A 17187-nucleotide genomic window follows, 5' to 3' on the forward strand; every position below is an offset into this window, starting at 1 on the left:
CGTTAATAATATCATCACTTAACAATAATGACTTAACATATGTTCAATTTTCACAACGTTAAGTTTTTTGAGATGTTTGAAAATGTTAAAATTAATTTGAAACGAGACAAAGTAAGGTGATTATTCATACTTAATCTTAAAAAATTAAAAATTAAAAAAATGCCCCCGATGAACAAATTGACAATAGTTCTTATGCAGGCGAATGAGGCAAGGACGCACTTGTACAAATGGATTACTGGGCTTTGGATATTTCTATTGGAGAATCACTTTTTGGCTCCACAATATTCAACACAATTACATTAAAAACTTCAAACTATAATATATTCAACCTGAATAATATTCAGGGGTATGTAAATGCCAAATACAATTATGATATTCAACCTTAATTATATTTACATATTCCGATAAACATAAACGAAAAGACTTCAGAGGAATCGAGTTCTATATACGCAGTTGCATCGATTGATTCGCAAATCGGAGCTGCTTGATGGATGAGAAAGATGCAGCTTTATTTATCGTAGACAAGATCACACAACAGATGGAAACTGGGCACACAGCAAGTATGAACAGGGGAGGGGGCATTAAGCAACTACTCCCTCACTCACATGACTGGGTATTTCCTTTTGGTGTTCCTCTGCGCACGAGTTACCGGATGTGTTTTCACTGCTCTTGAAAAGACTTCCACATCCTCCACCACAACCACCACTACCACCACAACCACCGCAGCCACCACTCTTCAGCATGCTTCCACAGCCACCGCCACAACCACCACAACCACCACTACCTCCACAGCCACCGCAGCCCCCACTCTTCAGCATGCTTCCACAGCCACCACCACAGCCACTGCCACAGCCACCACCACAACCACTGCCACAGCCACCACTCTTCACCATGCTCCCACATCCTCCACCGCAACCACTGCCACATCCTGCAGAAACCTCACTCCTTGTTACATCTCCACACCCACTACCGCAGTCTCCCCTTTTTTTCGGCATCACTGCATGTAATTCAGCCACATCATTGTTCTGCTCAACCTTGGTTACTCCTGAAGAGGTCAAGTTGGTTGTTTTGACTCCCTCATGGGAGTCATGGTTCTCATTAATTTCCTCAGCTACACTACCCATCTCCTTGGCATTAACAGCAAAAATGTCATATCCTTCCTTCTTCAGCATATCAGATAATATAAAAGCCAGCGTGATCCCAAGAACTAGAATCCATTCTTCCTTTACCTGTTCATTTTTGAAGTAAGATTAATGAATTGTTTACGAAGTATGACAAAGCAAGAGAACCAGGGAAGTGATCATACAGTACCTGGACACATCCGGATTTTAGGTCAAGCAATGCCACCGCTTTGCCATAAGGATTTTCAGCAGAGAATTCAACCAAGGTCATGAAATCTTGTTCACTTTTATGTTTGTCGCAATGTTTAGGTTCATAGTCCAGCTTTCTTCCGTGGAATATTTTGACCTGTACCAAAGATAAATTTAGGAGACAGATATAGTATTGCATACAAGCAGCCCTCTTCATTTTCTGGTTGAAGAGGCCGTCTGCATATATGTATGCAGGGGGGAACTAAAATATCTATAATTATGATGTAATTCGGAAACAAGCGAAGTGAATAGAGCATGGATGCATACCATCTTCTCTCCATGGAGAACAAAGAGGTGGCCATCTCCATTGGAATTCTTTTCACGATGAAGGGACCAGTGAGAATCCATCAAAGTCCAGCCAGTCCCAACAGACTTAGCAAGAGCAGATATTTTTCCAGACTTGGTGATTCCAACCACCTCTTTCCCAAGAATGGTGTTTTCCCTTGCCCTTGCCTTTTCAGGATGCCTGTGTATAAAAATATCCAGGCCGGCATAGAGCTTTAGAATAAATCATAAAATGCAAAACCATTCACAAGTTGAGAAGGATAAATCGTTATGGACATACTTAAATGCTACATATGTATAATTTTCCTTCCAAACTGAATGCAGCATGTAAAATGCAAAGTCTCAACTCAAGAAATATATACTTTGATACCTCATTTGCAGGCTGATAAGCTTTGTACCAGTTTCATCAATCACATGCGTCAAATTCTTGGCATCTACTACCTTCCCAGGAAGTGGTAAAAAGCAAGAACTTTTGGACAATGGTCGAGAACGAACCATGTTGAATGTGCGTTGAGCCAAGGCTGGAATAGTAAATGAGACGGCAACACGAAGGTAGATTGGTTTCGAGTTCACAGTTCCAGAACTTGGCACTACCTCCAACCATTTTTCTGCATCTAATTTAGAGAGTGGGACCAGAAAGTCTTGAAGAGAGAGTGAAGTAGAACCTAATGTTTTATAGGTCCTTATCATTGGTAAGTGGGAAGGTGAATGAGATATCAGTTCAAAAACCAGCTCTCCAGTAGGTTCACATTGGAAACAAGCAACCTGTTTCTCTCCAGACTCAGACAAAATACTCAGTCTCCGCTTCACGTTAAAGAAATAATCATTTTGGGTCTTACTAAATGCGACAAAGAGCCTTCCTTTGTGCCCTTCTGGTAAGTTTCTAACTTCCACACACTCCAAAAGGACCTGGAAAAAGGCATAGGAAAATATATTAAGAAAAATAACTGCTATGTAATTGGCTCAGGCACATGGCAGCATAGGTCCCTAATTATATAGGAGTACAAGAAACTCGTTTATATGTGCACTGCCTTAAAATAATTGAGGTGTAATAGAAATGAAAGCCAGCTGTGGTGCTTAGTTATATATCAACAGTCTGAATTCAAAAGCATGCTCAACATTTGCTATCTTGGTTCTAAGTTTTCACCGGAGGAGAAACATTCAATCTTGACACGTACATTATGAATCTGAAGAATGAAATGATGAAACATTTCTAAACTCCTACAAAGGCACTTCAAAAGTCATCAGCTGCCTTTAATGAGGTCAATGATTAAAGTGAGGAGCCACAAGTAAGATGCTGTAGACTAAGTTAAATGTTTATATTTTCATCGAACAAAAGTTCAGCGTTTATATTCACCAAACAAAAGTTTTATGTTTAAATTGGGGGTTTCTCTTCCTGTCATTTGTATAATATTTCTTTATTGGAAAGAAAATAAAAGGGAAAAAAGCATTTGATTGAAAGAAATCTACCTCCACAGATTTAACCTCTGGAAGCTGAATTAGTTTCTGATACTCGATGGATGCAGCTACATCCTTGCTCATCATGCTAGATTTGTACGGAGTGGTCGTAACAGGGCATGGAGCACTACCTCTATGCATTGCTCCTGCCTTCCAATACCTGATACCAAAGGTCTCTTCCCATTGCTTGGTAGTTCCAGAAAACCCAACATCAAGTTTCTTCCCTTTAGTTCTGTCAGAGTCCATGTCATCATGCTCCAATACCTTGCCCATTAGTTCATTCAGGTCTTTACAATAAGATACAGGATGCAATTGGTGAGTATGCCAGATAAGGTCAACATCGTATGTCGGAACACAGAAACGTTTTACGGACTTCTCTCTGTTTCTCTTGATTAGATGAAGAAAGCCTTTATATCTAGCCACAGCCCCTTCGATAAATAGATCATGGTTCATGTGGGGTCTGGATACCTGCCAAACATAAGGAAAAACACATAAGCCAGAAGAAGCAAAGAAAATGAAAAAAGAACAATGCAATGTTACAGGGGAGAACCATTCTGGCAGGTCTGATATTTACTTGTGGGTCTAGGTGTAGGTGTTTGTATATACATTATGCAACTAAACCTAAAATGCAAGCGGGTAATGGCATATGATATGAACTGTCCTTGGATCCAGTAACCACATAGAAATCTGGGATGGCCTCACAACACCAATAATAAAGAAGAAAGTATTCCAAACAAAAAGTCCTCAAAACGGAGTTCCTTGTATAACCACATAACGGAAACATATAAGAACACTCCAAGAGAAATTAATGATAACACTGGATGATCCTATATATACAACAATTTTCCCTTATATCGGAACCCCCCAAACTCTCAAAAATACTTGCATACAAAGTGATCCAGAATGTGAATTAGTCAGCAATGATGGACCCCTTGAAAACTCAGAATAAGTAATATTAACAAATGTATTGGCCACAATCTCATATTACCTGGTAAAAGAAAGGACTCTGTCTTTTAACAGCTGAAACCAGATCATATTTGGTGCTTTTTTCAAGTCGAGCAGATCTTTCAGATATATCCTCCGAGAACACCTTCTTTAAGTCTAAGTCGTATGGTTCTTCTGGATACAAACTATTCCAAGTTTCTTCAGTTTGCCTTTTACAAGAGTCTTGGACAGACGATAAAACATTAGAATTGTCAAGGATCTTTCCATAAAGTTTCTCACAATCAGTCTTGTATTGAACCTGAAACATATTCAAAGCGCAAAGCTTAGCAATTCAATCTGTCGATTAAAGATAACCAAAACTACAACAGTTCAGCCAGAGAAGCATACCGGATTTAGCCTGTGACAATGCCAAATCCATTCACAATCAAGAGGTACAACCAAAGGCCCTTCAGAAATCTGGGACTCTGAATGTTTGGCAAGCATCGGGAGCCAACAAGCATTGTACCTGTAATTCCAATTTGACATATAAAGATCAAATGGCCAGACAAAGTATATGATTGCAGACCCAATAAGCTCAAACTAAGCATACATCTCAAAAACCCCGAATTGAAAACAACAGGAAACCAGAACACAAACCATCAAAACTAAAAAAACAAAACCGAGAAATGTGATCTAATAATGGCCAAGAATCTAAACTCTAAAGCACCCAAAAAACACAAGAACTGAACCAAAGCTACAAAGCAAAAAATCTGCAGGATTTGTTGTACCTATAGATTGCCCTTTCAAGAGCAGGCCCTTCATAGAGATATCGATTCCGATCAACAGCAGCAAGAAACTGAAGCTGACGTTTGGCTGCAGCAACAAGGTCTACGCTTATTCCAATGTTCTGAGCTTTGATCCACTCAATTTCTTGTTCCTTCTCCATCTTCAACTTCAACAAAAAACATACCAAAATTTTCAGTCCTTCCACATCTGCAACTTTTATTTTTCGATATCGAGTTCATAGTACAATAAAAGCTTCAAAACTTTTGGTAATCAAGAACTCAAAACAGAGTCAACGCATAACCATTGTAAAAACTAAGCATACATACAATTTATGCACACAAACTTACGGACAGCGTCTCTATATCCATTTCTATTTTCTTTTCCAAATTTTCTCAGCAACCAAACAGAAAACTTCGAAATTGCAGTCTACTTTACCAACTAGTAAATTGCAATTCAAGTTAAAATTTGAGAAGGAATGATTGCAATCTACCGAAATGGATTGGAAATCCAAGTTTGACCAGGTCGCCGGAAAGCTGGCTGCGCCGCCTGAATTTTCTCCGATGACGGATGGTTAACGCGCACCTTTACTGATTGCCAGAAGCTTCGGGTTGCCTTCCCATTACAAGCTGTGGAGGATATAGATCGCTCAGAAATTTATAGGAGGGAGCTTGGGAGTTGCAGCAGTACGATATAGGAAAATCATTCGTACAAGTATTCCTTAATGACATAAATAACCTTTATGGTTCAGATAATTACCAGCCACACATTTTTTAGCTTTCTGTTTTGTCCTTTCAGTTACTATTTTTTTAAGGTTTGATTGGATTGATAGGCCTCGTAGTGATACGATAAACGGAAATTGCCCCTTAAAGAAATTAGAATTTATGTCCCTATGATAAAGTTCGTTGAAATTTAGACCCAAAATGATAATTTTGCTAAGAGCCTTACATGTGATACTAAAAAGATAATATTAGCCTCATATGTAAGCGTCACGCGTCAACAATTAACGAAAAGCTTTGTTTTAACCTTATATATGTAGCTCACGTGCTAATAATTAATTAAGAGTTAACGAAATTTTCAATTTTGGACGTAAATCCTAATGGACTTCATCAGAGGGACTTAAATCATATTTTTTCATTACAGGGACTATCTTCCGACTACTCTAATACCATGGACTAATAATCCTATTAGGCTTGTTTTTAAAACAAACCATATAGACAGACCCTCTAATAAGAAGAAAAAACACTTTGATTCTCCTTTTAATCTTGTCTCGTCCCTCTATCTATTCTCACTTTGTTCTATACTTCATATTTTATTTCCAACATAAGCAATATAAATTAGATAAAACAATGGGCTCTTTAATCCAATTTTAACAATGCTATTTGGAATTTGTGTTAATTTCATCTATCGTTGAGACCACAATGTGAGAGGTATAGCCAAAGCTTCAAATCTTTTCCAACTTATATCAGCATCTAACACGACACGTCTTGAGTTCGATTATTGGCACTGATAAATCATACAATGGTGATTTGAATGAGGCTGAAATACATTTGTGACTCTTTCCAACCCCTGATGGAGTGTCATGACGAACCCACCAACTGATCTACTTTTAAATAGAAAAGGAGGTAAGCATCCAACATCTATATATGATCCAACATGAGTGAGCAAATGTGACGTACGAGACACTCAAGGGTTTACAGCTTGGCTAATTATTCATAGCTAGCAAATTTTCAACTTGAAAAACAAATCATGTATACGATACATAACGAAAGTCACTTGTCAACTACTAAGGCGGGACAGCTTTTCTTTATTTCCTTCTTTCTGTTAGGTGAAAGGCAAAAGACAAAGTGAATGACCTAAAACAAATGGACGCTACTTACCAGTATTATCCTTATCTAATCCCGAATGGAGCAACAGACAAATCGAAAACACATGAACAATGTGCAAAAAGATGCCGATCACTCACGCTTAACATGCCAACCCTACACGCCGTTTGCCCTGCTTTTAGTAGTACGAAACAGAGAAGACTTGCAGTACCATACTCTTCCAGTACAACATATGCCAGGATACGACTTCAAGAATCATACTGAGCATCACCAAACAGTTGTTGGGAACAAAAATAATCGGATAGTACTAGTAACAGTTTTGTGATAAATGATTTGTAATTCAGTTAATTAAAAACATTTGACCATTAACTCGAGGTCCTGTGTTCGAATTTTCCTCTTTGTAGCTTAGATGAATTTAGTGTATAACAGTTTGAACTTTTTTCTACCAAAATAAAACGAGGGAACACTTGTAATGCCGTAAGAAGCGTTTTACAGCCCAAGGATGAACGACGGTGAGACGTGCATTTTCTTTTATTTCTGCACAACTCTATTTATTTATGTTCCTTTATTTTCTTTTGATTCATTTATCCAAAAGCCAGCCATAGAATAAAAATAGTTTGTTGAAATCACATCCCATATGATAGATCCAGTGTACAGAGGTGTCGGCAAGGCGTTCCATGGATAGCCTCGCCTAGGTGTGAGGCGAAATCTCACGGAACCTAAATGACTTAATATATATTGCATACATAATTATATATATAGTATAATACTTTGTAAAACAAATATAATTATAACTAAGTCAAAGATAATATCTTCTTCTTCATCAATAAGTCTAGTTGTACTTGGAAATTATGTCATATAGTATTAAAATGTTGGAAGTATTTATTTTATTGTAAGCAATTAGAGTGAACTTGGAGAGAAATAAGGTTGAGTGACCACAATTATGGGAGTATGAAAGGAAATAAAGACGGAGTGTCACAATTATAGGCAATGCAAAAGGAAATAAAGGCTAAGTGGAGCTATCATAGAGAATTTAAAATGAAATAAAGATTGAGTGGAGCAATTATTATAAAGAAATAAAGAAAATAATGGCCGAGTGGAGTAGTTATAGGAAATTTCAAGAGAAAAAAAATCTTTGCTAATCACAATGATAGGTGGCAGAATTTGAATGGACAATAATTAATAAAAAACCAAAAAATTAAAAAAGAGTTAGAGAAACTTTCTCTTTATCCTCCTTGAAACAAGAACGGCACACAAAAGAACAGCAGAAATATACCTAGATTTGAAAGGGAAAAACAGGCCCAAGTGAACGCCTAGACGTACCTTAGCAGCCCTGCCTCCAAGGGCGTCTAGGAGCACCCCGATGTTAGTTCTTTAAAAGGAAAACTAAGGAAAATGACTTCAAAACTTTGAATTTTAACCAAAAACTACCTAATAACTTTATTTAATGACAATGACAAGAGATTAAAAAAGAAGAAAAACATAAACTAATCCAACCAAAGCGCATGCAACGCACGCCAACCGATTCATCAAAGTTAGAACCGAGAACCACGTGCAGTGCAAAAGTTCTTCACCTTCTTCAACCTTTTCTCTCTCTCTCTCTCTTTCTCTCTCTCTCTCTCTCTATCTCTCTCTCTCTCAACATGTCCAAATTTAGTCCTTTCGAAGGAAATTTTTTTCCAGATGACCAGCATATTAGCTTACTTGGAGGTCCCAACCAATACAACTTTAACACATGCCAATTTCATTATTGAAATAAATAAAAAATTCCACGTTTTGATATTTATGATAGGCGTTAATAAAAAAATTTCATAATATACCCCTATAGTTCAAAGAGAAAGAAGTTAGAAAACTCTTTGACTACCCCTTTCCACGCCGACCACCCACTTTATTAGAAACCACCCACCTCTAGCGCCACTCTATGATTCCACCGGCGACACTCCATATATTCTCTCTTCCTCTTTTTATTTCCCCCTTCTCTCTCGTTCTCCCCCACCCTATCAGAAACCACTCACCTCCATCAACCTAGATTTACCGTCTCCGACCTCCGATTTAAGATCTATCTTTCGGCATCCTTTGTGTCCATCTCAGAAAGAGCACAAGAAGGAGGACAAAATATTGAGATGAAAAAGAAAGGGAGAGGGAAACATGTGGGGAAGGGAGGGATGAGTGGGGGTGGGGTGGACAATGCAAGTCTCCGGCAAGGAGTCGGCCAATGGGGAAGGCATGGGAGGAGAAGGGTGTAGGAGGCGATGTGGAGACTTGGAATACAAGGAGTCGGTTTAATTTTATTTTTTAATTAATTGTATTTATGTTATAAGAATACAAGTGTTAATAGGTTATTAATGGGGAACACCACCTGTAATGTTAAGGTGTATGTTCCAGTCACATGAAAAAATTTCTCCTTTCCAAAAGACTTGCTTCATTAAATTTAGATAAAAGTGGTTACAATACCAAATAAGGTGACTTGCTTTGTTAATTTTAGTAGACATAGATGCTTATGCCATCTTCTTCTTGAATAGTCTAACACCAATGTCTGCATCTAAAACTCTAAGAAATTCTGCAAAGTTGCTCTTGTGACTCTCTCAATCTCACATCTCGGTGGGTTTACAAGGGGTGGGCTAGGTTCAAATTGGTCTGGGTTGTGGGCGACCAAAACTGATATGGGTATTTTTGTATACGTAAATGGAGAGAGAAGGTTGAAGAAGGTGAATAGGAAAAAGGAGGAGAAAAACTTGTGTGGGGGAAGATATGACTCAGTTTGTGTGAAAAAAAAATGAAAGAGAATGTTAGAATAGAATCCCCCAACCAAAGCGCACTTAGCTTTTCTCATCTTCATTTCTGTTTTTATTTTTATTTTGTATTGAATAAATTAAAGAAAAGTCAAATAAATTGATTGAGAGAAATGTGAAAGTACTAGTGTTTGTTTTAAGAAATAGTCACGGTTTAGTTTACAAAATAGTGATAATACTAGTGTTTTGTTTAAAAAATAGTCAGTGTTTAGTTTATGAAATAGTGATAGTACTAGTTTATGAAAGAGTGATAATACTAGTGTTCGATTTAAAAAATAGTTAGTATTTAGTTTACGAAATAGTGATAGTACTAGTGTTTTGTTTAAGAAATAGTCGGTGTTTAGTTTACGAAACAATGATAATACTAGTGTTTGTTTAATAAATAGTCAATGTTTAGTTTACAAAATATTTATAATACTCGTGTTTAGTGTAAGAAATAGTGATAGTACTAGTGTTCGGTTTAAGATATAATCAATGTTTAGTTTAAGAGATACTATTCAGTTTAAGAAATAGTGATAATATTAGTATTCATAAAATTGAAGAAATAATTTTTTTATTTTATTTTTGGTCATGTAATATTATTACTTAATTTGTTCTAAAAAAATTATGAAACAATGATCAAATAAATAAATAATAAAATACAAAAATTAAAAATGTATTTTTTATAGAGTGAGAGTAGAAGGAGATTTGGTAGAGGTGAAAGGGTTGAGGAGAAAGAAGAGAAAAAGTTAAGAGAAATTTTATTTAAACTCATCTAACCTATTTCTACACTCAACTTTCTCTTTGCACCCATTTGATTTTTAACTAAACTACTAATATCTCTTTAAACCCAAATTTGATACCTAATATACCCCCATAAACCCAATTCAATATGTGGATTTATTTTTACATGGTTTTCCACAAACAAAAGCTAAATTTGATGAGTTTAGACCTAAGTTCTTTGCATGGTTTTCCACAACACAAAAGCTGATAATTCAATTATTGAAAGGTGTCAAGAAAGGCAATGAAAGGATCAAATGGATGGACAGAGAACCTTATGCATACTGGAAAGGAAGCCCCTTTGTTGCTGATACAAGGAAAAACTTACTCAAAAATGCAATGTCATAGAGACACAGGACTGAAATGTTAGCCTATTCATCCAGGTACCATTAAAGCTAAAAACTAATTTCGTTTAAACAAATGGCATATGTTATCAACAACATTAACTTTTGATTGAAAACCCAATTAGCCAATAAATCTACAAACAAATTAGGTATAGTTTCAGGATTGGATTCTTGAATCTCAAGGCTTCAAGCAATCAAATGTAGCAGACCAATGCACACACAAGTATTTCTTGTAGACATATAAATAAAATTCTCCTGTGTTGGTTTTATCATGATTTATGCAGGTGGTTTTATCATGATTTATGCAGGTATGGGATCTATATTGAGGGTTATGCATGGTCTGTGAGCGAGAAGTACATTCTAGCCTGTGATTCAGCAACATTGCTGGTAAAACCGAAGTACTATGATTTCTTCACAAGAGGTCTGCAACTAGTGCACCATTACTGGCCTATAAGGCATGAAAACAAATGTATATCCATTAAGTTTACTGTGGATTAGGGCAACAACCACAAACAAAAGGTGACTCCTCCTTCTAATTAACTTTTCATTTTGTTTGTAATTTATGGTATTATCCTTTTTAAACTCCGAACAAAGCTATTTGTGCCACATTTATAGAGGTGTGGTCAACAATGTGATCCCCCTGGCATTACTCTGGAAGTTTATACTCTACGGTTTCTGTTACTTACGGATTTTGGAACAGGCACAAGCAATTGGAAAAGCAGCAAGCGACTTCATTCAAGAGGAGCCAAAGATGAACTATGTGTATGACTACATGTTTCATCTGTTAAATGAATATGCTAAACTCTTAATATTTGAGCCGTGAATACCCAAAGCCGCTACACATTTGTGCTCGAATCGGGGGCGTTTGTTACGCCGGACTATCTCGGACTGGATTAGCTTCAAGGACTAAGCTGGACTGGCTTAGACTAGACTAAACTGGACTAACTTAGTGAAGCGTTTGATGCAGTATTGGACTAAGAAGCTGGATAATAACAAATTTTAATATTATATTATTTAATATATAAATTATTAATATTTTATTATGATCTTATCTTTTTCTTCATCTTTTCCTACCATTTCCGTCCCACTCTTTTCCTCTTCTCTCATCGTCCCACCCTCTCCCTCTTTTTTTCCTCTTAGACCTCTCAATTCATGTCTCTTTCTCATTCCTGGTCAAACTCCTTATTGATTCCAGTCTCTATTTCTCTGTCCTCCCTCCCTCTCCAGCTATGCGTTGTTCGAATGGAACCTCACGGCTCCAATTTTCCCGACGAGTTGCAGGTTTCCCGATGTGTTTTCCGACCAACCCTTGTTAAATTAGATGAAGTTAGCACCGCCAAAAAATTCATCACCATCCCTAGATCGAGAATTTAGCTTTGAATGCTCGAATCTGTCATGGATTTGAAGAAGCCCAAATAGGCCGAGACTTCCAGGCCATTTTCCGGCCACATTTGACCACATTTTGGCCTCGATTCAGGTAAAATCGTAATCTTGTCACTCCCAGCTTCAATTTGGTATATTTTATATGAAAGTTGGTTGTGAAATGGATCTGAAAGAGAGTCGAAAAGTTAATGATTGATCTAGGTGATCGGAGATGACGAGGAGTTTGTCGGGAGTGGTCGTTGAGCATGATGAGGACGAGAAAAAGAGGATAGTCTTAGCTAGTCCCATGGTTATTGGGGGGTCTCGCTAAGACCTCTTAGGGAAGGGTTTTGTCCATGCTAGTCCCCTTTAGTCTCATTAATGTTGTCCCAGCATGGAACAAACACAGTATTGGACTAATAGCTAGTCCAGTCCAGTCCAACTTAGTGAGGGCAAACAAACGCCCCCGTATGACTTGTCCTGCAGATGAGTCACCAAGAAGTCTATGACCGAATCATTGGTTAAGAGTCCATCAGCAACAGACCCTTGCACCATGCCTCCTTCAATTACACAAGTACAACAGTGGGAAGATAAATTTGATCGTAGGATTTAATTATAGTGTTGGGTTTATTGATAAATTTGAGTTTTATTATAATTTCATTTTGTACTTAATAGTAATTATGCAATAGGATAAAATAGACAATTAACATTTAAAATTTTAAATTAGGTGTAAAAAGAGGTTAAATGAGTTTAAATAAAATTTTCCAAAAGTTAATGTGGATGGAGAATGTGAAAGGAGAGAGAAATAGGTTAAGGACGTTGGGGGTAGGGGTTTGATTGTGTGTGATGTGACGTGTGGGATTCGTACCTCGGTTTTTGTTTTTTATTTTTTCTTTATAATAATTATGTTAAATTTTTGTCATTTTTATTAAAATATAAGTTATTTTAATTAAAGTTTAATTTTTTTATTAAATAAAATTAGTAGATGGTTTTTTATTAATAAAAAGCTTAGGAAAACCTTTTCATTAAAGTTTTTTTTTTGTTTTAAGACACTTGATAGATTCAATGTTCAATTTCTTCCAATGTAACCCGAAGACATAGAACCAAATTAAGACATTGAGGATTCTTTTCGGATATTCTTTGTGAGGATCCTCTATGGATCCTTTTTGTAAATCATGTCCGTTTATCGTACATCGTACGGTCGAAATCATTTTAAATACTTTTATTTAAAATTAAATATGAATAGTACTTGAAGAAAATTGACAGTACGATGTGCAATGAACGGACACGATTTGAGAATCCCCAATATCCTCGTTCAAATTAAGAAGCCGAAAACTCTAGATGCCAGAGTCGGCTACTAACTTTTTTCTACAAGTGATGTAGCATGATAAAGAGAGTGAAATCATACGATAACCTTAAAGCATATGAAACTGGAATCCACACGAGAATATAAGAAAACTTCAAAGTTGTTCATTGAATAATATGAAATATAGTACACAGCTCTTGGCTTGCTAAGAATCTTAATACCAACCAAAATATCGAAAAGATCTTCAAAATTTACAACACTGTTTTGGTCTAGTAAACATTAGAATGCGGCTACAATTGCCTATATGTCAGGGTGAAGCACTGAGTCTAGTCCGTCACACGTTCTCTGCAAAACGGCCGGCCACGGGCTCATATCGGACACCAGAGTTCAATTCTGCAATGCTTGGACTTTGCCGTCATATTTGCGCATTCCAATCCGATTCTCGATCTACTCCACCAGATGTACATCAATAACTAAGATTCTTCTCCAACAAGAAGATGACGTCCAGAATAAAGCTATTAATGAATATGGGTGGTACTTTAGAACTCCTCTGGTTTAGCACCCTCTGCTTGAGACTCCTGCTCCGTGCTTCGTTCCAAATATTCCTGTTCGATAGTTTCCTTGAGGATGAACAGCCTTTGTATAACCACAGGCTGAGTCATCTGCTTGGCTTCTCTAATGTCGGTTTCTTCCGCATTTAGATGATACGCATCAAGCATGATCTTAATCCACTTGTGAAGCTCTTTCGGAGTACTGCTCAGCCACAAAGAGGGACATACAGAAGATGTTATCTCGAAAGTGTAACTGAAGTTTTTATTGATGAAAAATCATCTGAAAAAGAAAGGGGCTCTCTTACGTGTATACAGCTTTGGGGTCCTTGGCTTCAGGTCCATCTCCAGGGGAGAAAGCTGTTGCCAATGCCGAGAATCGCTCTTCGGGATCTGTGATGTTCAGCAAATGCTTGAGTAGCTTTATTTCTTTTGGTGCAATGCTCCGAAGGCTGCTTTTTGTGGCTTTGTACAAATGATACATTACATCTTTGACCTGCACTAAGACATCTAATCTTGAGGTAACAGACAAGGAAGAGCAAGCATTCAAGTTCATGAAGGCCTACAAAACTTCGTAGTTAAAGATTTTAATAATGGTGAATCTTCCGTTAAAGAAGCCAGAGTTGTTGATGTCCTAGTGCTTCACAGAACCTCGATAGAAGAATATATATTTTTTGTAGGAGTTACAACTGATCAACAAGTAGCTACACACGTCTTTGTCACTATATATGTTCCTTTCTTGAAGGGATAATGTGCAAAGGGAAACCTTTGAAATCATTCTAAATTCCACTAATACTTGATAGCTGTCAGAGAAATGTTCTTTTGTTTGAAGATACCTACAGTCATATCCTCATAAGATGAACTCATTCAACAGTATCTCGTGCACCCTCTAAAATGACTTACACCCATTAGTACCTAAGGAAACTGAACAATGCAGTGCTTGGCGTATTCTTTAAACGCATTATAATGATTTGAAGAAAACTGATTTATCCTTCGCTTGAGTTGCGCTTCTCTGACGCATTGATTGATTATGATAATTATTAGGAAACTGATGATATGCTATAGGTACAAGGTTAATGACCATACCTCGTTTTTCATAGTTGTGGACTCCTTTGCTGAAGCCCAAGCACTGTTTATCAACAATACTAATGAAGAATCAAGCTCCTTAGCCTTGGCAAGGCTTTTAATCTTCTCACATGCTACATCCATGGAAGGAGAATTTAGGATGTCATCAAATTTGGCCTGTGCAGTATCTAATGTCTCCACGTATTCCAGTGTGTTATCATAAGCACTGACAGCAGATAAACACCTAGCCCCCAGCCGGGCCATTGCTGATCAAAAAATTGAGACGATCATATTAGATAAGTGAACAAACTACAAAACTCTATCTTTAGATGGAAAGAACTGTCATTGTAAGTGTTAAGGTTCAAAATGATCAGTTCAACATCATACGTTTCCACCCAAAGTCAAACAGGTCAGATTTGGCAGAATTCGAGAAACTTTGTGTATTTGCAAAACCATATTGAAAAGAAAACCAGCGACGCTCTCAAATGTTTATGGACGTCAAAATCAAGTCATCATCAACTAATTTCACAAAACATAATCCAAATACAAACACTGAAGATGATTGTGCAATTGTGATTACCATCACGATCCTCCAAACTATCATAAATTTCCGAAAGTAGGTTAAGGTGGCGAAAGAATTCCTCTGTGAAGTCTTCACGTCTCCGTGCAACTATTGCATTAACGTCAGTTGGATTGTCTTGTATCTCATTGAGAAGTTCATTGTGCCTTTCCATTTCATCATCAATCTGCAATGCTCACTCCTGATCAAACATAACCGTAAAAGAGCTCTAAACTCAAACAAGCATATATTTACATGAATCTCTACCTGTTCTTTCAGATGCTAATAAATAGAAGAAAAAACAAGAATGAAGTGTATAATCCTAGTAGACCTGGAAAACTAAACCCACCCCTAAATCAAGTACAATGCTTATCTAATTTTCGGTCTCCAATGTAACTAAAGGCATGGCTTCAACTTTGACCTTTAATTCCTCACAAATTACAGAAACAAAGAAAGAATCATCAAACCAAAAGAACACGATAGAGACATCAACATACCTTCTTCACCTTTCTTCCCAAAGAGGTAAACTTTTCCTTCATTGTTGGATCAACCTCCGTATCTGCTCGCGTCCTACACCGGTTGTAAAAATTTTCCCTATACTTCTTCCAGTCCTCCCTAAACACCAAAAACTTCCTCCAATCCTTTGTCCTGGGTTTCTCATTCATGAAGATATCAATAACCTTATCACAAAATTGAGTCATGGTGTAACCCTCAGCAACTTCAACATCTACTTGCTCTGCCACTTGGGCACTGGCTATGTTACTTGCTTGAGTACCTGAGCAACAAATTCCCCTCCTCAAATTTAATATAAAAACAAACCAAAACAAAATTACAGCAATTTTGAGCCTTTTGCTATATATTGTTTTGGGTTTTCAAAAAATTCAAAAACCCACCTCAAAAAACTCAATTTAGTGGCAAATTATCTAAAACAAATTCTTATTTTCTCAAATTTTCACCATTTCTGCTTCAAGAACCAAAGTAAGACCGGTAGTGCTGAAATAAAAGAAAGAAGGTTAGAAAGGACTCACGGGTAGTGTAGATTGATTGAGTTACTCCTGCCTTTCTTCTGTGCTTGGACTGAAGGCGGTGTTTGGGAGGAGGGAAAGGAGAGGCAGAGGACATGGAAGGGATTGGAAGGGTTGCTGGGGAGACATTTTCAGTGATTGGGAAGAAATTAATGGCGTCGAAGAAGAAGGTGGAGGGTTTGGTTATGGAGGCTGAGAGCTCCAATCCCATGAAATTGCTCATAGTGTAGCTTCGCTGCTGCTACTGCTTTGTGCTGCTGAGTGCGTCTGTGCGCTTTGCAGCAGAGCGAAGTGGACAAGCAGCAGCAGGAGGTACTGATAAGATAATGCCGAAATTAGTGAGTGCTTGCGGAGAGACCATCTTGTGGCGTCGTTTTTACACGTGTGCAACCAAATATTGCGTCGTTTTATTCATTCACCTATGCAACCAAGTGTGGCTCGACTCGACTCGACTCGACTCACCCACTTTATTTCTTCTCTCTCGCGCATATGGGTTGTGCATTGTCTATCTCGGACTGAATATATGGAGCGACTCCAATGACACAAAGTCGATATTATATCAATATCAATGTTATATTAAAAGATTATATTGACATATTCGTATCTAGTATTTATTAACTAAAAAAACAGAGTTTGACATTGATCAAGATCTTCAGAGAATGGAAGAGAGTCGAAGAATCAAAGAAAAGCTCAGAAACTCAAAGAGGAAAAAGACTTCACTATTCTTGTATTGTAGAAGAATTAAAACGTTATTACAAGAGAACCAAATATAAAGGACTAT

General features: G+C 37.3%; 2 protein-coding genes across 3 annotated transcripts; both read right to left on the reverse strand.

Moving 5' to 3' along the window:
• Window positions 1-299: 299 nt before the first annotated feature.
• LOC103937638 (glycine-rich domain-containing protein 1) lies at window positions 300-5475 on the reverse strand. 2 transcript variants are annotated; one of them, XM_009347587.3, is made up of 9 exons: window positions 5314-5475; window positions 4826-4989; window positions 4446-4563; window positions 4102-4356; window positions 3126-3581; window positions 2026-2564; window positions 1638-1836; window positions 1312-1467; window positions 300-1229 (listed from the first exon to the last, which is right to left on the reverse strand). In XM_009347587.3, exons 2-9 carry the CDS (start codon window positions 4981-4983, stop codon window positions 582-584), a joined length of 2529 nt encoding a protein of 842 aa, XP_009345862.2. In that variant the 5' UTR covers window positions 4984-4989; window positions 5314-5475; the 3' UTR covers window positions 300-581. The 2 variants fall into 2 exon arrangements, with proteins under 2 accessions (XP_009345862.2, XP_048426631.1); XM_048570674.1 differs by having other exon boundaries at window positions 4826-4983; window positions 5314-5471.
• Window positions 5476-13353: 7878 nt separating this feature from the next.
• LOC103937637 (uncharacterized protein At4g37920) lies at window positions 13354-16750 on the reverse strand. Its single transcript, XM_009347586.3, has 6 exons — window positions 16410-16750; window positions 15879-16156; window positions 15403-15568; window positions 14844-15088; window positions 14066-14253; window positions 13354-13962 (listed from the first exon to the last, which is right to left on the reverse strand). The coding sequence occupies exons 1-6, from the start codon at window positions 16627-16629 to the stop codon at window positions 13749-13751; spliced, it is 1311 nt and encodes a 436-aa protein (XP_009345861.1). The 5' UTR covers window positions 16630-16750; the 3' UTR covers window positions 13354-13748.
• Window positions 16751-17187: the final 437 nt, after the last annotated feature.

The sequence above is a fragment of a genome, unplaced genomic scaffold, assembly GCF_019419815.1.
Source record: "Pyrus x bretschneideri cultivar Hongxiangsu unplaced genomic scaffold, Pyrus_bretschneideri_v1 Contig102, whole genome shotgun sequence".
Lineage (NCBI taxonomy): Eukaryota > Viridiplantae > Streptophyta > Magnoliopsida > Rosales > Rosaceae > Pyrus > Pyrus x bretschneideri.